Source organism: Ambystoma mexicanum, chromosome 7q (genome assembly GCF_040938575.1).
Source record: "Ambystoma mexicanum isolate Mex_15411 chromosome 7q, UKY_AmexF1_1, whole genome shotgun sequence".
Taxonomy (NCBI): domain Eukaryota; kingdom Metazoa; phylum Chordata; class Amphibia; order Caudata; family Ambystomatidae; genus Ambystoma; species Ambystoma mexicanum.
In genome coordinates this window covers 996,116,098-996,140,101 of record NC_090941.1, presented here as the reverse complement: position 1 = coordinate 996,140,101, position 24,004 = coordinate 996,116,098, and the positions used below count along the sequence as shown (strand labels likewise).

General features: G+C 43.1%; 1 protein-coding gene across 2 annotated transcripts in view; it reads right to left on the bottom strand.

The window, feature by feature from the left end:
* WDR73 (WD repeat domain 73) overlaps nt 1–24,004 on the bottom strand; it is a 111,055-nt gene that overhangs the window by 54,528 nt on the left and 32,523 nt on the right. For both annotated transcript variants that reach the window (XM_069640145.1, XM_069640146.1), the window contains exon 3: nt 9,744–9,832. In XM_069640145.1, the coding sequence (XP_069496246.1) occupies nt 9,744–9,832 (89 nt within the window). The remainder of the gene's footprint in view (nt 1–9,743; nt 9,833–24,004) is intronic.

Below are 24,004 nucleotides of genomic sequence, written 5' to 3'. Positions count from 1 at the left end.
TTGATACGGACTAAAGCCGTCAAAGCCGGCTGGGACAAAAACAAGGAAATAAATCACAATTGCAGATTCTGTGAAGATGTTAGAGAGGTGGAAACTTTACAGCATATCATGACAGTGCAAAGAGTTAATACCATTAAGGCAAAGACAACTATATGGGCGATGATATGCAATGCAGAACAAATATCACTGAACATAGCCATCATTCGATATTTGATGAAACTGGGAATCACTGAGCCTGCTAAAATGTTTTTGTCCTAAGGATACAATAGTCAGAGAGAAGACTTGTCTCACCATGAGAGAGCAGACGAATAAGTAATTCCAAGAGTTTTAATATAAAAGATAATATTTGTAGACAGACAATATGAATGTTTTTTTGTAATCTTTTCTTCCTTTATGTATAGATATTGATTTGAATGTATGATGGATTGCACGTTGTTTTTTTTTATTTCTTTTCATTAACAAGATTATCTTGAAGAAAATCGTGATTTATGGATGAAATTGTAATATTAACATTTGTAAAATTGAAATTTTTACATTTGTAAAGTTGAATTTCAAATAATTAAAATGAAAAGAAAAAAATATTTTCTTCTTATATGTGTCGCAAGCAACACCCAATAGCCCAAACTACAAAAAATAAAAGATGGCAGTACCGGGGAAGGGCCTTAGGTGGCTGGAAGATGCAGGTAGTACACTGTCAGTTTTCGCCTGTGTTTCCAGCCAGCTGATTGGCTATGCGCCATTCCCTGGGCACAAATCCTTTATATATCATTTTGCAACATTTTATCCCTTAACTGTCATGTTTTCACACCTGTTGTGGATTGCTTTTTTAGCTTGCCCCAATTATTGCACTTAGTGCAGAAGTCTAATCAATTTAAATGACAGCCATCCCCCTAGAGGTATGATTTAATTACAGACTCACGTCTTAAAGGTCCCTCTTTAACATGGAACAATAACGTGCTACTGTCAGACTTCATAATTTTAATGAACAAAATGCATCATCTTGCGCGTAAGTTTGTCTGAAGAAACATGTAGTCAAGCTCGGCTCTGATTAATTGTATTGGAATTCTATTCAGTAAGCCTATTAACATTCACCAAATATGACCCTCTACACGATTACGTCCAGCAAAGTCTTTTTGCGCCTCCATAAAGGGCTATTAGAACCACTTTTCTTGGTTAGAAATGCCTAAGACTGACTATGGAGGTTACTTCTTGAGACCAACCGGTTGTATTGCACACATCCCTGTTACTAATGTTCTCCGACTGTGTTCCATCACTCAGTTAATTATTGGGTAATATGAAAGCTTAAATGCGTCAAATCTTCCACCAGTGCAATTTCATACGAGCCAAACCTCCATTTACTACCTTTAATTATTTGCTCCTAGCAAATATAAACGTTTATTTTTGCTTATTTATTTGTAAAGCTAGTCCAGGTAAGTAATTATCTATGGCTACCAGTCTTCTTTGTAGCCTGATGGAAGTTGCGTTCAAAATCAATACATCATCATCATCATACACCAAGTAATGTACTTCACAACCACCCATTTTAGGGAGAACATTCATCAAGGCCTCCTCTAAATGAGCAATACATATGTTAAAGAAAGTGGCGCTACAATACACCCTTCTTTTCGAAGACTGCATGGAAGTTGACATAGCTCGACACATCCAGACAACCCTCACTGGGGCGTTTGAGCAAGAGAACCAATTTTATCAGACCCTTTATGTTGAAGCTGTGTGAATCACTACTATACACTATCCAGTAGCACCATCAGTATGAGGGGGGAAATGGCTAGAAATCCTTTTTAAAAATTGTAGCAAATGGTAGTCCAGAAATACTACAAGTATTACCACTGGGCTGGTGGTATATCAGTAACTGGGTCCATTGTTTTTACATTCCTCGAGCAGTGGTGCCAATAATCATCAGTGGTATTTCAGCCCAAAGAAAATCCACCCTAGGCTGCAGTGAGGCTCTAATGAGACATGTATGAAGTATGTTTTTTCTTAAAGCCAAAGTGAACATGCTGTATATTTATTGTAGGAAAAAAGGCAGCTCCATTTTATTCCTAAAGCAATCACATGGTGACGCGTGCAGAGCTCCCAAGGTGCCCCTCAGTCAGGTGTGGACAGCCGATCCATTCCTGCTTTGCTAGTTTCAGTCTTCGAAAATGTAAAATAAAGCACACCAATTCCCAGAAGGCAAAGTAAAAACAAGCATTGGCAATGCCAACAGTTTGGACTTTTATGTAGGCATTGCAAAGGCACTTGCCAGACACAGCTGTAGTGGTATAAACCGGCCATTGATGGTAGCAGGTGCAAAATGTTGCGAGTACCTACGCTTCTAACAGCAGTGGTTAACTGTTGGCTTTGCCAATTATTGTTTTTTTAACAGGGCTTCAGTAAAGGACACACAAGTGCTTATAAATTGAGTGGTTGAAGGTAGACCTGGTTAAGATATTTTTATTACACCAGTTGCGGGTTTACAACTCCAATAAAATCATTAACTTTCAGGAGACTCCTTTGAAAAAACAGTCGCAGGAACTGAGTGCGATGTTCGATGGTATGGCTTGATTAAAACAAGCTCAAAGAGTTCCCATGAGGAGGTGTTTTGGCGGGCAGGAGCAGGAACTCTGTAGGATTGGATGAGTATGGCCATGGGCAGTCAATGGGTGGGCACATAACCAAACAACACCTACAAGCTTTGTGTCCTTCCTAATATGTCATTCCTCCCCATCTATATAATAGCCCAAACTAATCAGTACTGAATAATGAGCCAATCCATCAGAAACATTCTGCACATGCACAAAAATATCTGAAAGTAAGTATTTGAGGCTACAGGTGTGTGAAGAATCTTATCGACCCCTCACTGAAACCCTGCCTAAACACTCCTCCCAGCCAGACAGATGCTTCCTGATCTTAACCCTGGGGGTGATGTACTGCGGGAGGATCACCTCGGGGGAGATAGAGCCCGGGTGGTGAGGAGATTCCGTGGGATGACAGTATTATTCCGCTGGAAGGAAGAATATTCTCAAAGTACCTAAAAAAATAATGACTTATTGTCATTTTAATGTCCCTAACCCTCATGTTAGACCTAGGGTTGTGAACCCTAAGGCTGTAAAATATTAGCAAACCTTACCAAAAACAAAAAAGACCTTTTTTTGGTATCCCAAACTAAACACCTTCCTCAATCACAAGTGCACAATGTAAAGGAATATGGAAATGTCTTCAGTAAACTACCTTCCTCTGTAACATCTAATTCGCATAGCCCATCTCTTATACACTTTAAGGGAATTCAAGCTACCCTTGAAATATTACAAAAACTAACTTTGTTGAAGTGAACTACAAGTCCCAGAATTCCTGAAGGACCGAGACGAGCAAGAGGGATGAAGATGCATGCAATTGTAACAATCAGGCAATCAAGCCTACAGCTACTGTAGTAGTCAGGCAAATGAGCACAGCCCACACCTGAAGGAACCTGGGAGTCATAAAAGGCCCCCCTCAGGTGCAGGCAGGAGGAAAGAGGAAGGAGTGGAGGGAGCTGGAACGTTAGCTGGAGTGCAGGCTATCGCAGTGGAAGCAGAAAGTAGGCACGAGGCTGGCAAACCAAGCAGAGCTACGAGAACAAGAAGGATGCCGGAAAGTGGAGAAAGCAGATTTCACCTGCGTGTTCTGAGAGAGACTGTTCCCCCAAACTTGAAGTGCAGGAGAGATCATGTGATCCGGATTGCTGTGGTTTCTGAGCTGCTGACGTGCAGGAGAGTGGGGCAAGAAGCGATTGTCAAGCTGATGGGTCTCGGGAGTAAGAGGAACTCCCAAAACGTATGGCCAGAACGCAGGCACCTGTTCAGGAGAAGGGTGTGGGTCTCCAGCGAGCCAGAAGCAGTGTGGAAGTCGGGAAAGCGGTTGCGACCAGCACAGCAAGTGTTCCAGAAGCCAAACATTGCGCAAGCCTTACCGGTAACAGTAACCAGCTCCTCAGCCACTCACGTAAGCGAGTAGAAGTTGTTTGTTGCATTGAAAATCCTCGGAACAATGGAATATTAACACATACGTATAAAGTGAAGGACTTCTTACTCGCATAAGAAGCTAATGATACTGAAACTCACTGTTCTACTATTGGAAGACTATTACAGTTCGAAAGAGTGGTCACGTGTGCCAAATTAAGAGGAGGGAATGCCGATAAGACCTTTTCCGAACATTTTATTTTCACGATACAAGAGTTACCATCTTTGCCATGGGAAAACTACATTAAAGAATGATCACGTGTACCTAATGGTTATTCCCCAAGGAGGCCTGCACTCTATCCTTTTCTTCTACGGGAATACAATTACATATACATTTTTAAAGCTTGAAAACTACATCAAAGAGTGGCATTATCAATTCCAGGCCCTTATGTTCAGGTTGAAGTCTGCGTCCAGGATTTTGAGGCCCATGGTGGATATCTTGCATCTTCAAGGAGTCCAGGTCTCCCCATACCTGAATGACTGCTGAAGGCATCCTTCGAGGCCAGTTACCTCAGCCATGCCGGTTTCTCCAGGATTTTGATTTTCTGATAAACTGGAGCAAGTTCCATCTGTCACCATCCCAAAATATCTAGTTTACAGGTGAAATGGGGGTATCCCGTGGCTGGACCTGCTCGCTTCTACCCTTACGGCTCAGGCTTTGGGGCACGGGGGGGTAGATGCATTTTCCATCCCATGGCAAAAGGGTCTACTTAACGCATTCTGGCCCTGATCCCGAGGGTCTTGGTGAAAATCAGGGACTCAAAGGTGGTGGCGATTCTGGTTGCTCCTATCTGGCTACACAGGGACTGGTTTCCCTTGTTGCTGCAGTTGGCGGTTGAGCGGTTTCTCGCTCTTCTGAGATTTCCGGCCCGGTGCCTCATACTCATGGGAAGGTATTTGTGTGGAGGCTTGGAAGTTGAAAGGGACAGGCTGTAAGTGTAGTGGACTCGTTCCAGGGTGACAGATGGCCATCCACGGTGAAGTCCTACTCTAGGTACTGGGATATGTTTCAGGGCTGGTGCACTAGGAAGCATTCATGGGGGGCTCTCGGCTCCATTCTGTAGTTTCTGGTTTTGAACTGGGTCTGGCTGTATCTACCTTGCGGGATCAATAGGCTGCTACAATGGCCTTTTGTGACTTCTAAGGTCGGGGGATAGAGGACTGTGCATCTGTTTCCAGACTCTTGAGGATGTGCCCTTAAATATTCTCACCATCAAGGCTGCCTTTCTTGTGGCTATCACATCTGCCAGGAAGTGGTGGAAAATTGCACCCTTGTGTGCAAACCACCTTTTTTTGGTAATTCAGTAAGAAGCTCTATTTCTGCCTAAAGTGTCCCCTAGGTTTCATCGGTCTCAGGAAGTGGTGCTGCCTGCCTTTTATCCCAATCAGGGCTCCTGTGACAAATGGTGGTGGAGTTGTCTGGATGTCTGTAGGGCAATGCTGGTTTACTTGGAACGTTCCAGTGCTGAGGAAAGTAGACAATCTCTTCATCACATTTGGGGCTTCTAGGGTGTCCGAAAGGCTTGGTTCCGACCATTAGCCGGTGGGTCCAGGAAGCTATTTTGATGGCATATCAGACCACAGGGTTGCAAGGCAGGTCCACTAGAGCCATGGCCATCTATCCCCTGGGCAGAAGCTCAGGGGGCCTACATTGAGGAGATGTGTTGCGCTGACACATGGGCCACCCTTATCCAGCACTATCGGTTGAATTTGCATAGAGTGGTTGCTGGGGCTTTCTGTTCGAGTTTACTGGCGGTCGGGACCTTCTGAGTCACTTGTTTTTGTTGTGAATAAAATGTGGTGAGCTTTTGCATGTCAATTTGCTGGTTTGTCTGATTCTTACCCATTCAGCTTGCTACATCTGGTATGCCCCACACGTCGCGTGTTGTCACAACAACCCAGTTGTTCCATACGTTGAACATCTCAATGTGGGGAAAATCAGTCAGATCTCTTGTGATATAAAAAAGGAATAAAATCAAGCCTCACAGCCCTAGAGCTAAAATCTGCCCTAACTCAAAAGGGGGAAATGAAAGTAAGTTTGGGAATAATAATCACCCATAGTGTAGATAGCCTTATTCCCCTTTCTGAACAAAACTGGCTAAACATTTGTGTGATACTTCAATAAATATTGTAGAAAGTGGAGATCAAATTAGCATAGTGGAAAATGTTATAAAAACTAACTTTGTTGAAAGGTACTTCAAGTAGGATAACAAGGAAGAGGGATGCAGAGGAAATCTGCTGTAGGAGCGGCCAGCTAATTAGTAAAAATGACCTAAACCCGAGGGAGAATGGGAGGCTTAAAAGGCCCCCTCAGGTGCAGGCGTTAGAGCAGCAGGAAAGGAAAAGAAGTGTGGGCCGTGTATGCAGCTGAAGGGGAATCTGCAGCCAACAGGCAAAAAAAGGCACTAGGACCACGAATAAGCCAGCAGCGGTGACGGGTCCTGAGAGGGTCTTTGCCTCAAGTTGTCCCTGTTGCAGAGGTCACGCAGCAGGAAGCGTGAGAAGAGAATGTTTGCCCATTGAAAATCCACTGTGCAGAGGTTGCGCAGCAGGAAGCTTGAAGCAGCAAGGGAAGTGTGCCCTCACCGGAGGATCCAGATGGCTGGATTGTACATGAACCTCAACAGAGCAGCAGAAGCTCCACGTTAATGTGGCGTGAGCAGCAGACCTGCGAACACCAATCAGAGTTGGAGCGAGCGACTTATCAGGTGAGTTCTCGGTGTGCGAGTGACTCCGGAGCGCTCTGACGCTGTCTCCCTGTTTTCAGCAGGCAGATTTGTTAGCGTGCGAGTGAAAGAAATCCCATTTACAATTCTGAATACCAAACTGTTCAAAGACAATGAAAGGTCCATTGGTTGAAGCAGAATGAATACGCAGGCAAGCATGTGAGTTGGTGGAAGGCCCAAAAACCCCTTGGGGCGCTCATTTAAAACCAAAAGCCTACCAGCAATACCCAAGCCAAGAGTGTTTAAGACCTCAACAATATCAAGACCATAAACATTGTTTAAGGCGAGAGGGGAACATTGGGGAACCCAAGAACTTTAAGACTTGTTATTCCTATGTTGTGAAGTACAGATCACCAATTGGCAAACACACATTTCCAAAGCCAAGACAGAAGCAGATTGATACCATATCCTGGTCACTATTTGGTTGTTGGTGTAGAGGGGAAAGAAAGGTGGCACACAGGCTTTTCTTCTGGAGAAGATTATCCAGAGGGAGAGGAGTTTGGCTGCCAAGGAATCCAAAAGAACACTAATTTGGTTCCTGGTTTCCCCAAAATTACTTTAAAAGATTAATACCACTGAAACCATGTGAAGAAGTTGTGGTCTAAGTTGGAAGTTACCACTGAAGCACACCGTTATTTTCTGAAGCATTGAGCGGGCAGGCAACTATACCCGTATAACAAAGTTATAGAAGTAGAAGGCCTGGTACAGGAGTCAACCAGGTAATAGTAGAGTGCTGAACTGTGGTTCTGACCACGACAATTAATTTAACTTACTGTTGAGAAGACATTGTTTCTTTTGAATCTAAAATGGCGGCAGATGGTATTGACAAAGACAAATAGTTGTTTAAAGCTGTTCTTACTCCAGGAGGAGTTGGAACACATTATTTCTTTTGAAATCAAAGATGTGGGATATTATCCTGACAAAGAAAATTCTTGGTGTTTGAACCTGTTCTTATTCAAGAAGGAGAAGGAATATACTGATTCTGTCGAAATCCAAGTTGTGGCAAATCATCCTGATAAAGATAGTTGGTTACTTGACGAAAACTAATATAAAATCCGCACTTACTCCCAGAGGAATCAGAACATATTTCTTTTGGTACATTGATACAACTTTTGTTATGAAATATGAATCCACAAGAACTGTGTTGTAGCAAACTAGGATTTCCAGATTTGTTTTGAACTGTGGAGCAAAACCTTGCTCCGACCTGGGGAAGGGGAATTCACCAAGGTTATGAGAAGAGACAGTGGCCATACTGTGAAAGTAGTTGTGTGTTATGTATACTGGTTGAATTGAACTGCCATGCATGTCCTTATTGCTTTATTGAATGTACGGTATGACGTCCTTTCATCGCATGAATGTTCATCCCCAGGCATTTTAAGTGCACATTCCATCGAAATGGGGGGAAACTCCCTGCATCCCCCCAAAAAAACAAAAAACGATGAGCATCGATGGAATGTGCACGTTAAAATGACAGGGGATGGAATTACAGGCGATTACAGGCGATGAAATGACATGGAACCGAATGTACATGTCTGAAGGTCAGATATTCTTTTGTTAGAGTGTTTCCTTTAATTTATTTTAGGCACTGAAATCCTTGTCAGGGTAGCAATAGTGAGGCGTTTATCCAACCATTTTATTTAATAAAGTGGGTAAAGTTTAACACTCTTTACAAAGTTGTCCACCACACATTTCTGACCCTCACATAGTGCAGGGATTACTTCACTGTAATCTTCATTACTCCTATTCCTACTCTTTACAGTACTGTAGTCTGGTCTCTCCCGCCCAACTTGTCTGAATGGGGTTGTGCTTAATTGAGGACGGTCAGGTGGGCGATGTCCAATATCCCCCAAGGAGGGGTGGGACATAAAGAGTTTAGAAAGAAAGAATACCTGGGGAGATGGACCCCCTAACGAGGAAGGGGGGTAATGAAGATGACTGTTAAGTAGTCCCTACAGTCTGGGCCAGGAACAAAACAGATTGGATGAATACAACAGTTGTTGACAACAAGGAAATATCACCTTTTACCTGAAGTATTAGTGATACATATTTCTAAAATAATAAGATATTCAATTTTCCCACATTCACCTTCTCCACCCAATTACATTGACATTTTGGCAGGAATATCCATAAAATACATGTTATATTCTAAGCCTTTGCACCCTTCCTCAACTACTACAAATAACCCACGAGAAGCATTACAGTGTTTAATCCTTTCACTGCCACGCTGCCAGGGTCATAAATGTCTGTTGCCCGCCCGGTCAGGCCTCCGGGCGGGCCTACAGGCGCCAAAGCCCAGGGGTGGCTGAGCTGCCCTGACATAGCATCTGGGCCCACTTGCTCACACTGTCTGCGGGGGCTCCCTGTTGCGCTCAAAGCAGCGACCTCCCCAGGTAAGAGTCTCTCTTGCGCTCACTTTTTCTTAACTATCAACTTTTCAAATAGTTATTTTCTATTGTTCTGTCTTTTACTTTTAACATTCCATCCAGCCCCATGATATACACACACACACACACACACACACACACTCGGAAGGCCAGCATGTAGCCCAACTAGCCGTGCCCCGGGCAACATTTGGTTGGTTTGTCCTGAAGAGGAAAGGTCAATGACTGGGTCGCCATTCAGAAATGTTCCTTCATGCCAGCAAACACTGTCTCCTGATCATTGGCCATGTGTTGCAGGTGTGTACATTCAGGGTAAAATGCCTATGTCGTTTATGGGGTCCTTTTCCCCAGAGCAGTACGAGAAGGGCACTGTGACGTTGCCAATTTGTCCAATTACATTTCAGAATAAGAATGAAAACGGATTTTGTTTTTAGCCAGAATTTTAAAGTGAAATTGAAGTTATAAAGTCAAAGACACAAAGACACCAAGGACAAGTAATATACTCATCGAGAGTAAAATAATGGAATTTCATTACCATGAATTTTACATTTCCACATTTTTGTTAAATGTATTTGGGTGTGGTTGTTGCAGAGCGATTAAGGCAGTGAGGTTGATTCAATAAACAGTGCTTTGCTTACCTGGTTTTCTTTTGCATAGAGTTTCTGTGGTAGCTGGAGCTCAAGGATTTCGACACTCTTCCCGATTCTGTACCCTGCGACACAGACAGCTACCAAAAAAATGGAAAGGCACATTTGAGATAAAATAGCTAGAGAAGAGATAATTGTGGATAACTAGAAAGACGATTTTAGCTACCCTGGGTGGTGCCTTTTTTTCTTTTCTTTCAATGCGCTGAGGCAACAGGGAGCCTCTCCCTGTTCCACCCCGCCCCCCAAAAGGACCAGATTTCCCTCCCCTCCCACTCCTCTTATCTGCGGGACCAGAGTATTGAACACCAGTCCCGGCGCTTCTCCTGTCTGGCCGCCGCCATAGACATGGAAAAGGGACATTTTTCATTGGAGATCTAATGCGCAGGCAGTTGCGGATATACAGATGAAAAATTGTGAAAGCCATTCGCAAACCGGACAAAACGCGGGGTTTGAATGGCTTTTATGCCCTGCCAGGAGGACGGACATGGACTTACTGCCCACAGCCTAGGCTGATGCCCTCGCTTTGCTCGGCGCAGCCTTAGCTCGGGCTAGCGGGCCGTTAAAGGCCATGTCCGCCCTTCCTGGCATGAAAGCCATATTGTAGCCCCAGCACGAAATTCCCTTACTGGGGAACACTGATTCTGTAACTTTGTTTTTCACAAACACGTACTCTGTGGTCAGGAAGTTGAGGATTTGCAACACTGCATCCGTGGAGTTCACTGTAGGTCTTGTGAACTCTCAAGAAACAACTTCTTTGAGGTATCATGTGAATTTGTACTGTTTCTAAAAACACGCTACCAATTTAGAGTGCAGAGAAATGGTTTCCCTTTAAAAAGAAATAAAAAGGTCTTTTTCTGTGCATGAATTTTGAGTCTGATCAGGGAGAGCATCATGCTCTCTCCATTGTGGATGGGGTCCAATAGGCTTTTGAAAGATGTTGGGACTGATGGAGGAGACTGTAACCCCAACACTTGCCTGTGATGAGCCTCTAGGTTTGTCACCTGTCATGTGACTGAGATTAGATAGGGTGAGAAGGGGATCCAACACATACTGCCCCTGGACCCAACATCAGCTGGTTCGACGTGGAGTCCGTCCCGTGTGAACACCTTGGGGGACACCAGAATAAAGCAGGAAACTTCAAGGGAATTTAAAGACAATTATGTTTTAGTTATTTATGGTGTGATTTAGTTTCAACTGAAGCAAGACTTTACACACACAGGAAAAATGCAAACAATAGCTACTTAAAAATCAATAAAAACAGTAATCGAATCTTATGCAAACAAAATACTAATATTTAAAAACCGATAGTTAAGGTAGTGTTAAGAAAAATAGCTCATAATACAGTAGAAAATGTATCATCAGCAATAATATTTTTGATAAAATTCAAATAGCCTATTCATCAATCGCGTGTATAAGTAGATGCCACCACACACTTTCCCAAGAAGGTCATTTTTTGCACATACACAAAATAATTGTACAATACAGACTGAACAATGCAGATGGTGTCACGTGAATGAGACGGCAACGTTAGCCGTTGTGCATGCGCAAATCATAAAGTGGGCGTACACAGGCAAGTTAGTGCGGGAACCAGAACAGTCAAGACCTGTGTCCCAGGTCTCCTTTCAGGTACGGGGGGAGGGCAAGGCCCAACAACGGGGGTCCAGGGTGCAAATAACGAATGTCACACTGGGGACGAGGACGTTACTGGGCAGGGTGTGAACAATCCGACAGCCAATTCCACTTCAGCATTGTTCTCAGACGCCTGCCAGGAATGTTAACCCTCACTGGAACGTTTCAACTGCCATTTTTTGCATTCCTTGGTCGCAGCTCCACGTGTGGAGTGCTCGTAGGACATAGGAACAATTTTTGGAGCCCATCAGGGCTAATTCTTTCCAAGAAGGCCACAAGGGCCACAAAAGGGGCAGTGGGAAGAGGAGTCACTTGACCAATTTTGTGGAAGGTTACGTAATTTAGCGAGCACATGTAACTGGCAAAATGAAGAGGGCATGGTCTGCAATCAGCTACTGCAAGGGTGCAGTTCAGGAAAACTACGAAGACAAGTCCTCCGTGAGCCAGGGCTCACACTAGCCAACATTCTTGACATAGGGAGGTCCTATGAACTTGCAGACAGCCGCGCCAAGAAGTCGAGCAAAGGAGAAGAAGTTTGTGTCATTGGGCGACATTCGAACACCAGCCAGTCAAGGCCCAGATGGCCCCTAAGGAAAGCCGAGACAACACAGCCATGCCCTAAATGTGGCTACGATCTCCCACATGCAGGCGACTGTCGGCGAAGGGGAGAGTGTGTGGGCATTGCGGGGCAGCAGGACACTTTGCAAGAATGTGCCGGGTTGCCGCTCCAGTCACCATTCCCAGGGGGCCAAGCAAAATGGTTAGCGACACTCCCCAGCGACAAAGACAGGTGGCCGTGGTCGAACAGGAGATGCAGAATCTGGAAATAGCTCAAGAGGAAGAGGAGGAGGTCTTCTTCATATCGAGCCATGACTCCGTGAAAAAGAAAAGGCGGCCACCCACATGCACAGTGACGGTATGTGGGACATTGACTTCAGTACTGATGGACACAGGCGCATCTGTGTGTGTACTAGCGACCTGCCACTATGAGGCTATACCAGGGCCTCCGGTGTTGGAAAAGGCATGCGCCAAAATATTTTCATTCGGAAGGACCCAACCACTACCACTCCGAGGCGAGTTTATTGCTCAAGTGACCCATGCAGAGAACGCCATCTGAGTGGGAGTCTTCGAACGGGCGTCAGTCCACACTCACTCTTAAGCTGTGCGGCATCAGAGGCGCTGGGAATTGTGCAGTTTGCACTCACAGTCTATGAGGAGGACATCAACAACTTAGTGGGGAGGTTCGCTGAACTGTTCCAAGGGGTCGGGAAGCTCAAGGGTACGCCCATCAAATTATATATTGACGAGACAGTGCGCCCAACAGCGCTCAAACATTGGCGCATACTATTCCACCTGAGGGAACAAGTAGAGAAAGAGCTGCAGAACGTGGGTGTCCCCAATTGTGGTGGAAGCCAAACTGAAGCTGCCAGGGTCTGTCTGCATCTGCGTAGACATGAGGCTACCCAACTTTCAGATGTTGAAGACATATCACGCCAACACTGGATGATGTGGTGGGGGAATTACAAGGGGCCAATATATTCTCCAAACTTGATCTGCGGTCGGGGTACCACCAATTAGAACTACACCCGGACTCGTGCTACTTAACGACTTTTACGACTCATCATGGGTTGTATCAGTACAAGCGCCTGAGCTTCGGAGTCTCCTCAGCGGCCAAAGTTTTTCAGAACGTTATCAGGGGTGCCCTTGACGGCCTGGGAGGGATGATTAAATTGAGTGATGATATTTTTGTTTATGTCGCATCAGAGACCGAGCACATGACTCCCCTGGAGAGGATCAGGAAACTAGGGTCGACATTGAACCGTGAAAAGTGCAAATTCCGTAAAGACAGTATCGAATTCTTTGGGTTCGTTTTTCATGCCAAAGGAATTTCCCCAGATCCACAAAAGGTCTAAGGCATTCAGGGACAAAACCCCCAGAAAACATCTCGAAGTTAAGAGTTTCCTTGGCATGGTGACTTATTGCGGGAGATTCATTTAGAACTTAGCGACCCTTTCAGAGCCCCTCCGGATCATGACTAGGAAGGACACCGCCTGGGTGTGGTCAGAAACTGCACAATGGCTTTTGACTCCATCAAGAAAGTGCTCATGGGTGATGAAACGATGGCATCTTTCGATCGAAGAGTCCGAAATAATTGTGGATGCCTGTCCAGTTGGGCTTGAGGCAGTACTCCTTCAGCAAGACACCCAAGGACAAATGAAACCCATTGCCTATGCCAGCAAGGCACTCACTGCAACAGAACAAAAAGATACTCACAGATTGAAATGGAGGCGCTGGCAGTCTTGTGGGGCTGTCGGCCCTTCCGCATTTACATTCTGAGGAAGCCTGTATCTGTAATTTCTGATCACAAGCCATTGATTCCCATCCTGGCAGGCTCCTCATCCAAACCGCCCCCAGGATAGAGCGGTGGATGTTGGCTCTCATGGAGTCCGGAGTCAAATTAAACTACAGACCAGGAACTCACAATTTTGCGGACTACCTGTTGCGACATCCCAGGAGCGGCAGTGATCAAGAAGCGACGATGAAGGTGGAAAGAGATGAGCATTTCCGCCTGGCAGTAGACATAGCAAAGCCTGTGGCCTTGATGCTCGAAGAGGTAGCAGGGGCATTGAGGGAAGACAAATGTTTTCGGCTAACTCAAGAGGCCATCGTTAGTGGCAAGTGGAGGTTGGTGCTGTCCAGCACCACTCGCAAAGACAAAGAAACTCGACGTGAGCTAGAACAACTGTGGCGTGTCCGACACAAACTCTCGGTAACAGGAGAAGGGTTACTATTACGGGGTCGTTAGATAGTAATTCCGAGGACACTGGTCGAGAGAGTGGTGGAACTAGCTCACTGTGGCCACCAGGGCACAGCAAAGACAAAGGCGAGACTACGCCCCAATGTATGGTTCCCAGGGCTCGAGACAAGTATGGATGAGTATGTCTGCAGGTGTATCTGGTGCCAGGCGGCCGCCCCTGTCAACGAGGAGCCCAGCCATGGCAAGTAGCAACAACCTGTGGGACACTGTACATGTGGACTTTGGGTCGACAGGGAGAGGAATGTACTTTCTTGTGATGATTGACCAGTGGTCAAGCTACCCAGAGGTAGAGCTGGTGGAGTCTACATCCTGTGAATAGATCATCCAAGTGATGGAAAAGGTGTTTGCCACCCAAGGGTTCGCAAAAGTAATTTGTCCGACAATGGGCCACCATTTCAGGGAGGGAATTTGGCAGAGTTTGTGGCGGACTGCGGCATCATGCACCGAAAAGTGACGCCTGGATGGCCGAGGGCAAATGGAGAGGCTGAGCGCTTCATGCGAACACTTGATAAGATATTTTGCATAACCCAAGGACATGGAGGAGAAATGAAAAGAACCCTGTACCAATTTGTCCGGGAATACCGATCCACCGCCCACCAATTCACGGGTGTACCCCCAGCGGAAGCCCTTTTCAACAGGTGCCCAAGAGGACTCATTCCGGAAACAGAAGGCTGACCGCCAGGCATCACCGATGACCAAAGGACGTCGGAGAACAGGCTGACACACAATGAGGGGGAGAACACCAGGTGACGGCTCAAGCCAGACATTGAGGTGGGTGACACAGTCCTGGTGAAAAACCATCGTCCAGGAGGAAAACTGTCCCTCAATTATGAACCGGCTCCCATGGGAGTAACCCAAGTCAAAGAGTCCATGGTGACCGCTGCTGATCAGAGAGGGGCAGTGACAAGAAATTATTTTTTTTTTCCCGGAAAATTGGAGGGGAAAAGCGGAAAGATACATGGGGAGACATCTCCCCAGCCCGAGCGGTGGACAGAGAACAGCCCCCAGAAGAAGATACGGAGGATCTAGAACTTGCACGAGGTGACCCAGAGGAAGCGAGAGGAGACACTGCGACGCAGGGATGTTACCCTCGCCGAGAAGGCTGTCAGTGTCCCATGCGGTTCAAAGACTACATCATGGACCAAAGTTGACACTTACCGGCGCTTCCCTGTATTTGCCCACGTTCGGCCCACTCTGTGTTCATATATTGTTACATGCATGTCTGTCATGTTGACAGCAAGTTGTGCTTGACGGCTGTGTTGATTTTGTTATGAAAAAGGAGGCGTGTGATGGTGTCACGTGAATGCGACGGCAACGGTAGCATTCGCTCATGCGCGAATAATAAAGTGGGTGTACCCAGGCAATGTAGTGTGTGCCGGGAACCCGAACAGTCAAGACCTGTGTCCTGCGTCTCCCATCGGGGACGGGGGTGGGCAATGCCCGACCACGGGGGTCCTCGGTGCAAATAACGAATGTCACAACCACCGTGCAATCAGTTAGCAAGTGTTTAACCATTTCTCTATATTCCATACAAAAACACCACACACAATCCTCCTTTGCGATTTTAAGTCTTGCACCCCTGACGTTGTTAGTAAGGAATAGTTTTAACTTAACTCTAATCAGAAACTCTCATTTTCTTAGTGCTATAGAAAGGACTTCAAGGTGTGGTAAGATTTTATGCCCATACTAAAATGGTCAAACATCTTATAAGACACCAATTGATTTCTATTTTTAACGCTAGTCATTTTCGAAAATTCTCTTTTGACTCTGGAAGGACAGTATACTAGATCATCTTCCGTGAGCAAATTATTTATCAGCAGGGTTACCCAAACTGTCACCCACTCATTTAAAAACCTACATACCCTGCTTCCTCCATACATCATTTATCTTCACAGAGTGTTCTCTGGAGGAAGCAGAATAGATCTTAACAACTGTAACCTCCTCCGCCACTGAAATTAGGCCCAGCATATGTCGCACAGCAGGAAAAGGTATCCCCACTGGCAAGCATAGCACCTGCTTCCATATTATGGACTCAACTTTAGACGAGTCCAATTTTTCTTCTCATGCCTCTGCTCCATGGGTAAGTCTAGGTATTATCATTTCGTTATACATTTTAAATGCTGGAATTAGGGAGAACCGACCATACTTCTCGTCTACCACACACAATTGTGAAGCAGTAGAAATTGCCTCTGCTTTTAGGGCCTGATTGAGATCGCCGACCCATGGTTTTGCTTTAACTAATACACCCATATATTTAAAATGATCAACTACCTCCATTTTCTATTATAATTGGCCAAACAAATTTAGTTCTGCACCTCTTGCCCTTCAAAGTATTCAGAATCAGGATTTTAGAACGTTTATGCTTAGTTGAATATCCTGAAAATAAGTGCAAACTGCTTTCAAAGACTGTTAAAGCCCAACAGGGGTGTAATTAACCAAAGCCAAATGGTCAGCATATAGGAGGTAGTACACATTTAGTGAACTGGGTGGATTAGCTCCAATATCACACAGGCAATCCCCTATGTCAGAGATGTACATATTAAAAACAAAAAGGGGCCAAAACACAACCCTGGCGCAGGCCCCGCTTACTATGAATCCAACCTGAAAAGGAGTCCCTTTGATCGCGTCTGACCTTTAATCTTTTCTCAGAGTGTAGCAATGGCAGCATGTCTACCAAAGCTCCCAGGTCATCCAGCAGCCGTCAGTTTATTCCACAGGCGATTTACGCAATTGAAAGCCTCACTGACATCTAAAAATGCCAGAAACAGCAGTCTTTTTCACGTATTCACCTGTTTGGCTAAGAGAAGGATAACCAAGCAATTCAATGATGTATTTGTCCCCTTCCTAAAATCAGATTGACATACATCTAACTTGCCAGAATCACATACCCAATTCTCAAGAGATTGCAGAATAAATGTAGCAAAGAACTTGTAGGAGGCAACCAAAAAGGAGATAGGTCAGTAGTTCACACGATCCAACCCATCTCCCTTTTTAGATATCAAACCCAAAGTTGCGTCCTACCAAGAAGAAGGAAATTGGGGAGTACTCATTTTATTTTGAAAAAGCTGTAATAGCACCCTAGCCCAAAGTAGTGGTGCTGATTTAAAAGTTAAATTGGACAGGCCATCAGGTCCAGGGGCATGTGATGCTTTCTCCTTACCATTAGCGATTAAAAAAAAATCGCATGAAATTCCACATTAAGGAAAGCCTACAATTCACACAGTTACAGTACATTTCTTCCACAAATACTCAGATCCTGATCGGAGTCTGGCAGAGAACAGAGATTAGAAAAATATGATTCCCATTGCAGTCCTGATAGTAACTGCGCTTGCAAATAACTTAGGGACTCACCCTTATTAAGATCCAAAAAAGGTTTTGTGTCTCTACAGTTCATAGTTCTAAGCATGAACACTTTTTGGAGCAACAGGTGCCTATACCCTTTGACCCAAATTACATGAGCTTGCTTAAGTTTTCATACTTTCAGATAGCCCGTAGGGCCCGATTTAAGCGCATATCTTACTTCTATCCTTAGTACTTTTTTTCGGACAAAATTGAATGTATTACCTTGTAGTTGCGCCTACAGAAGTCAAAGAAAGGTTGATGAGATAGTAAGACGGAGACACAGTGAAACTTTAAGTTGATTCTAATTTATTTTGGGTATCTGTTGACTTCACAGATCAAATAGTGTTGATCACAATACAAAATATTGTAGATTTCACAATATATGTTTTTATTATTGTTAACTTCACACTTCAGAATATTGTTTCCTTCACAATAGAGGTCCGATTGTGCTGTCCTTTTTCCTGAGAGTCCTTTGTTTGTTTCCTCATATTGTTTGATCCCTTGTTTGTCATTCCTTTGTATATTTCCTCAAATTATTTGTTCAGAAAATTGTTGCCTTCACAATAGAGGTCTAATTATGGTGCCCGCCCCCCACCCACCCCGCCCGAGTGTCCTTTGTTTGTTTCCTCGTAATATTTGATCCTTTAGTTTGTGGGAGTCCTTTGTTTGTTTCTCAAATTTCACAGTAGAGACTGTATTGTTTCTGTTTATTCCCTCTGTTTGTTCCTTCCGTATTGTTCATTTGTTTCCTCATAGTATTTGTTCCCTCAACACGTGTTTCCCCAGTATTTATAAACTGGTTCCTCAGGAGGGTTTGGGGAGGTGGACCACTGTTTTGTTAAACGAGCCAATTAGACATTCTGTAGGCCAAAAGGTAAAAAAAAGAAGGATATGGAAAAATAGTAAATAGAAGTGGAGTAAAACGAAATAAAATTAAAAAATTAAAAATAGGGCACATTATTTTGCTCCGCTTACAGGTTACCATAAGGGTTTTTGATCAGCGTTACATTTTGCATTTAACGGGTGGCTGAACAATATATAATTCAAGAAGAACACGTTTAAGTACAGGGATATAGGTTGTAGATATTGGATGTTTAAGTCATTAAAATGGCCTTAGATCGGCTATATAATGATATATACCCCATATTCGAATTGCCTGACATTAATTCCTATTTCGATTCATCATGTTAAATGCATGATTATACATAAGACGTCTTGCTTGTTACTTTAAAACTTACCTCACTTAGTGTGGGGCTTTCTTCTTTTTTGTAGTGCATAGTCACTGTAAAGGCTCTGATGTTTACAGTTTGTAAATTCACAAAGATTTTCTATGTATCAGTGGTTGTTGGGAATACCGCTGATGACGTTTGCCTGAAAAAATAGTTGCCGTGGTTAGCATATATATAGAAGAGAGAAGTTAGGTAGACGTGCCCGCTAATTTTGCGGCATCTAAGTTATCAAAATAGTGTCAGCAATAGAGAGCTGTATACATTTTAATAGCTTATCTTAGTAATTCAGTTCAAAATGTTGAGAAGGTAGCGTTCGGTATGATAGCCCAGTTTTTTAGCGTCCTCTGAGTGTTGGCAGATGTTGCAAAAGCCACATTTGAAGTTCCCTTTTAATTTAGATTGATTCCAAAGCTGCTGGAGGCCGGGTTTCTTGTTGTGATGTTGGAAATGAGAGGGACAAAGGATGTTTTTGAGGTTGGGCGCTCTTCTAAAAGTTAGAGTTGGTTGGTCTGTTAGGTAGTCTGTGAGATCTTCATCTGCTCTAAGGATATCCCAATGTTTGGAAAGAATTTTCCTGAGTTTCTTAGATTCACTATTGTAGGTGGTTATGAATCTTGGTTGGTTGGTTTTTGGTTCTTGGGTGGTGGTTTTATTTTGAAGTAGTTCTGTTCTAGGTCTCAAAAGTGTTGTTTGGCGGGCCTTTTTTAGCAAGCGTTTGTTGTAACCTCTTGTTTTGAACTTGGATTCTGACATAGATATGTGTTTGATGAATTCCAATTCTGTTGTACAGTTGCGTTTGATTCTAAGGAATTCTCCAAGTGGGATATTGTTGATGATGTGCTGGGGGTGATTACTTTGTGTATGCAGGATACTGTTACCAGCTGTGGGTTTGACATAGAGCGTTGTTTGGATGGTATTGTTTTCTACATATAATTCAACATCCAGGAACTGTATTTTAGTTGTGCTTTCTTGCATGGTAAGTTTGAGATTATAATTGTTGTTATTCAGGTGTTGATCAAATTCTTCCAGTTGGGCTTTTGTTCCGTTCCAAATGACCAAGACGTGTCACTATAGCGTCCCCAATACACCACACAGTTGTGCTTTGAGAAGAGAGGATGTTTCCATACATGGTATAGTTTGTAATGGCCCATGTAGATGTTCGCATATGACGGAGCAAATTTTGCTCCCATTGCTGTAACTTGAGTTTGTCTAAAAATGTGATTATTGATGTAAATATGTTATTGTTGAGAGTAAAGTTCAGCATTTCCAATACATGAGATTATGTTGATAAAAGGGGATGGATCTTGTTTTAAGGAAGTGGTGAGTAGTTTCTATTCCTTTATTGTGTAGAATGCTGGTGTAAAGAGATGTTACATCAAAGGCTAACTAGGTGGAAGTTTGGTGCCCAGTTAACAGATGATAGTTGCTGTATCACATGCTTAGTGTCTTGAAAAAATGATGCCATACTTTTGGCTAGGGGTTGAAGATGATTGTCAATAAATTACGATATTGGTTCCGTGAGGGAGCCTATGCCATTGATAATTGGTCTCGTTGATGGCAATTGCTTGAATGGTTTATGAATTTTTGGTATAAAATAGATGGTGGCCATAATCGGCGATGATGTATTCATGAAGGCACTTTCATCTTCAGTCAGGAGATCTGCTTCCAACCATTGGTTGTTGAGAGTCTGCCATTCTTTGGCTAAATCTGGTATTGGATCGGTATTTGAGGAGTGTATAGCATTTTGTATCGGATAAATGAATAGAGGCCATTTTCAGATAATCTTCAGTGTTGATTAGAACAATTTTGCCCCCTTTGCCTGCTTGTTTTAGGATTATTTCCTCATTCTTCTTCAAGTCTGTGATTGCTGTGATTTCTTTATATGATAGATTTCAGATATATTTTTTTTGGTGTAGGGGAGCCTTCAAAGTACATTTTGCAAAGATCAGTGGTAACTAGTTGGTTAAAGATATCAATTGCATTGTCTGCTCCAAAAAACGGATTATATTTTGATTTTGGTTTCAATTTGGTTGGTATTGAGAGATCAAGAGGAATATCCATGTCTTGAGCAAAAGATTGTATAGTATGTTGTTCTTGGAGGTCTTCTAAGTTCATGAGATCAATCGTACTTTCAACTAATTGTCCTGAAAGTTGGGATGGTATTTCTCTGGTAGTTATGACTGATTTTGGAGGTTTATTGTTGAAGTACTTTTTCAATTTTAAGGTTTGACGAAATTTGTAGAGATCCAAGTTAACTTTGAAAAAATCCAATGAGTTAGAGGGACAGAAAGAGAGACCTTTGTTGAGAGCCGTGATTAATTTGTTTGGTAATGTTGTATTTGTGAGGTTCACTACTAGTTTCTCCTGGGTTTTGGATTCTTTTTGTGTGTTTCTTTCTTCGCCGGAGGCTTCCGCTCCCTCTCTTTCCTCTTCTAGTTGGCTTCCATTTTTTGAGGTATTTGGTTGGTGTGCTGGGTGAGGAGAGAGTGATTTGTAAATTGGGTAGGTTCTGGCAAGTCGATATCTTTGGTATTCCTCTAAAAAAGGAGAAGAAACCTCTTCTGTTGTGGGGTTCGTAGTGGTTAATGATGTTTTGTCAGTTTCGCTCTCGCAATCTGTCTCGACTTCAGAGGAAGTTGGTGAGTAGTGTTTGGTTTTAGATGGTGGTTTGGCTGGTTTGGTTGGTGGTTCGGTGGACTTTTTAGCCTGTGGTTTTTGGAATGAGTAGACCCTTTTCAACTTGAAGTCCATCTCATCCCTGTGGAACTTTCGTTGTTTTTTAATTTTAAGCTCATTTGTAAATGCTGTGAGGAAATTGTCTAGGATTTGATAGTTTTTAAAGGTTGCTTCTGGTAGATTAAGGTCTTCAGTTTGTTGTTTGATTCTGTCAATTTCCTTCAAGATAATTTGATGGTCTTTCTTCCCATGTCTAATGATTCTAAATATCATCTCCTTTGAGTTGTTGACTAGCAGGGTTTCCCAGTCTGAGTTCTTCAGTGTCTTCCTCTTCAAAGGAGGGGAATATGCAGATTCTCAAACCTCTTGGTATCCGGTTGACTTGTAAGTACTTTTCTAGAGTTGTAAATTCCCGCCATCTAGATATTTCCTTTTTGGAAAGTTGTTCTAATTGTTCAAATAGGAATGTTAGTGAGGTTCCATTGGATGCTTTATTTTCATCTCTTTTGGTTGGATTACTAGAAAAAAGTTGTTCAGCCTCTTCCATTCTTTTTTAAAAGCTTCAGACATGATTATTGAAATTGAAAATAGCTTGGCTCTGCTGAGATTGCTGCTTGGAACGGATTATACTAGAAAAATATGCAACCTGTTGGCAGTCTCAAAGCAAGCTCATAAGTCTAAGCTGGTTAGTGATTTAGTGATGAAACAACTGTGGCTGCATGGTAATACTGCATTGAGGTTGCCCAATGCCGGAGAAATTGTGGACAACATTGAATGTATTACCTTGTAGTTGCGCCTACAGAAGTCAAAGAAAGGTTGATTAGATAGTAAGACGGAGACACAATGAAGCTATAAGTTGATTCTAATTTATTGTGTTGACTTCGCAGATCAAATAGTGTTGATCACAATACAAAATATTGTAGATTTCACAATATATGTTTTTATTATTGTTAACTTCACACTTCAGAATATTGTTTCCTTCACAATAGAGGTCTGATTGTGCTGCCCTTTTTCCTGAGAGTCCTTTGTTTTTTCCTCATATTGTTTGATCCCTTGTTTGTCATTCCTTTGTATATTTCGTCAAATTATTTGTTCAGAAAATTGTTGCCTTCACAATAGGTGTCTAATTATGGTGCCCTTTTTTTCCCTTTCCCCCCCAGAGTCCTTTGTTTGTTTCCTCGTAAGATTTGATCCTTTAGTTTGTGGGAGTCCTTTGTTTGTTTCAAGTTCAAAAGGGTCTACTCATTCCAAAAACCACAGGCTAAACAGTCCACCAAACCACCAACCAAACCACCATCTAAAACCAAACAAACCAAACACTACTTACCAACTTCCTCTGAAGTCGAGAGCGAGAGCGAAACTGACAAACATCATCAACCACTACGAACCCCACAACAGAAGAGGTTTCTTTTCCTTTTCTAGAGGAATACCAAAGATATCGACTTGCCAGAGCCTACCCAATTTTCAAATCCCTCTCTCCTCACCCAGCACACCAACCAAATACCTCAAAAAATGGAAGCCAACTAGAAGAGGAAAGAGAGGGAGCGGAAGCCTCCGGCGAAGAAAGAAACACACAAAAAATGTTGACCCGTTCAAAGAATCCAAAAAGTGAACCTCACAAATACAACATTACCAAAAGAATTAATCACGGCTCTCAACAAAGGTCTCTCTTTCTGTCCCTCTAACTCATTGGATTTTTTCAAAGTTAACTTAGATCTCTACAAATTTTGTCGAACCTTAAAATTGAAAAAGTACTTCAACAATAAACCTCCAAAATCAGTCAAAACTACCAGAGAAATACCATCCCAACTTTCAGGACAATTAGTTGAAAGTAAGATTGATCTCATGAACTTAGAAGACCTCCAAGACCAACATACTATACCATCTTTTACTCAAGACATGGATATTCCTCTTGATCCCTCCATACCAACCAAATTGAAACCAAAATCAAAATTTAATCCGTTTTTTGGAGCAGACAATGCAATTGATATCTTTAACCAACTAGTTACCACTGATCTTCGCAAAATGTACTTTGAAGGCTCCCCTACACCACAAAAATATATCTCAAATCTATCATATAAAGAAACCACAGCAATCACAGACTTGAAGAATGATGGAATAATCCTAAAACAAGCAGACAAAGGGGGCAAAATTATTCTAATCAACACTGAAGATTGTCTGGAAATGGCCTCTATTCATTTATCCGATACACAATGCTATACACTCAACCACAATCCAATACCAGATTTAGCCAAAGAATGGCAGACTCTCAACAACCAATGGTTGGAAGCAGATCTCCTGACTGAAGATGAAAGTGCCTTCATGAATACATCATCGCCGATTATGGCCACCATCTATTTTATACCAAAAATACATAACCCATTCAAGCAATTGCCATCAACGAGACCAATTATCAATGGCATAGGCTCCCTCACGGAACCAATCTCGTAATTTATTGGCAATCATCTTCAACCCCTAGCCAAAAGTATGGCATCATTTATTCAAGACACTTAGCATGTGATACAGCAACTATCATCTGTTAACTGGGAACCAAACGT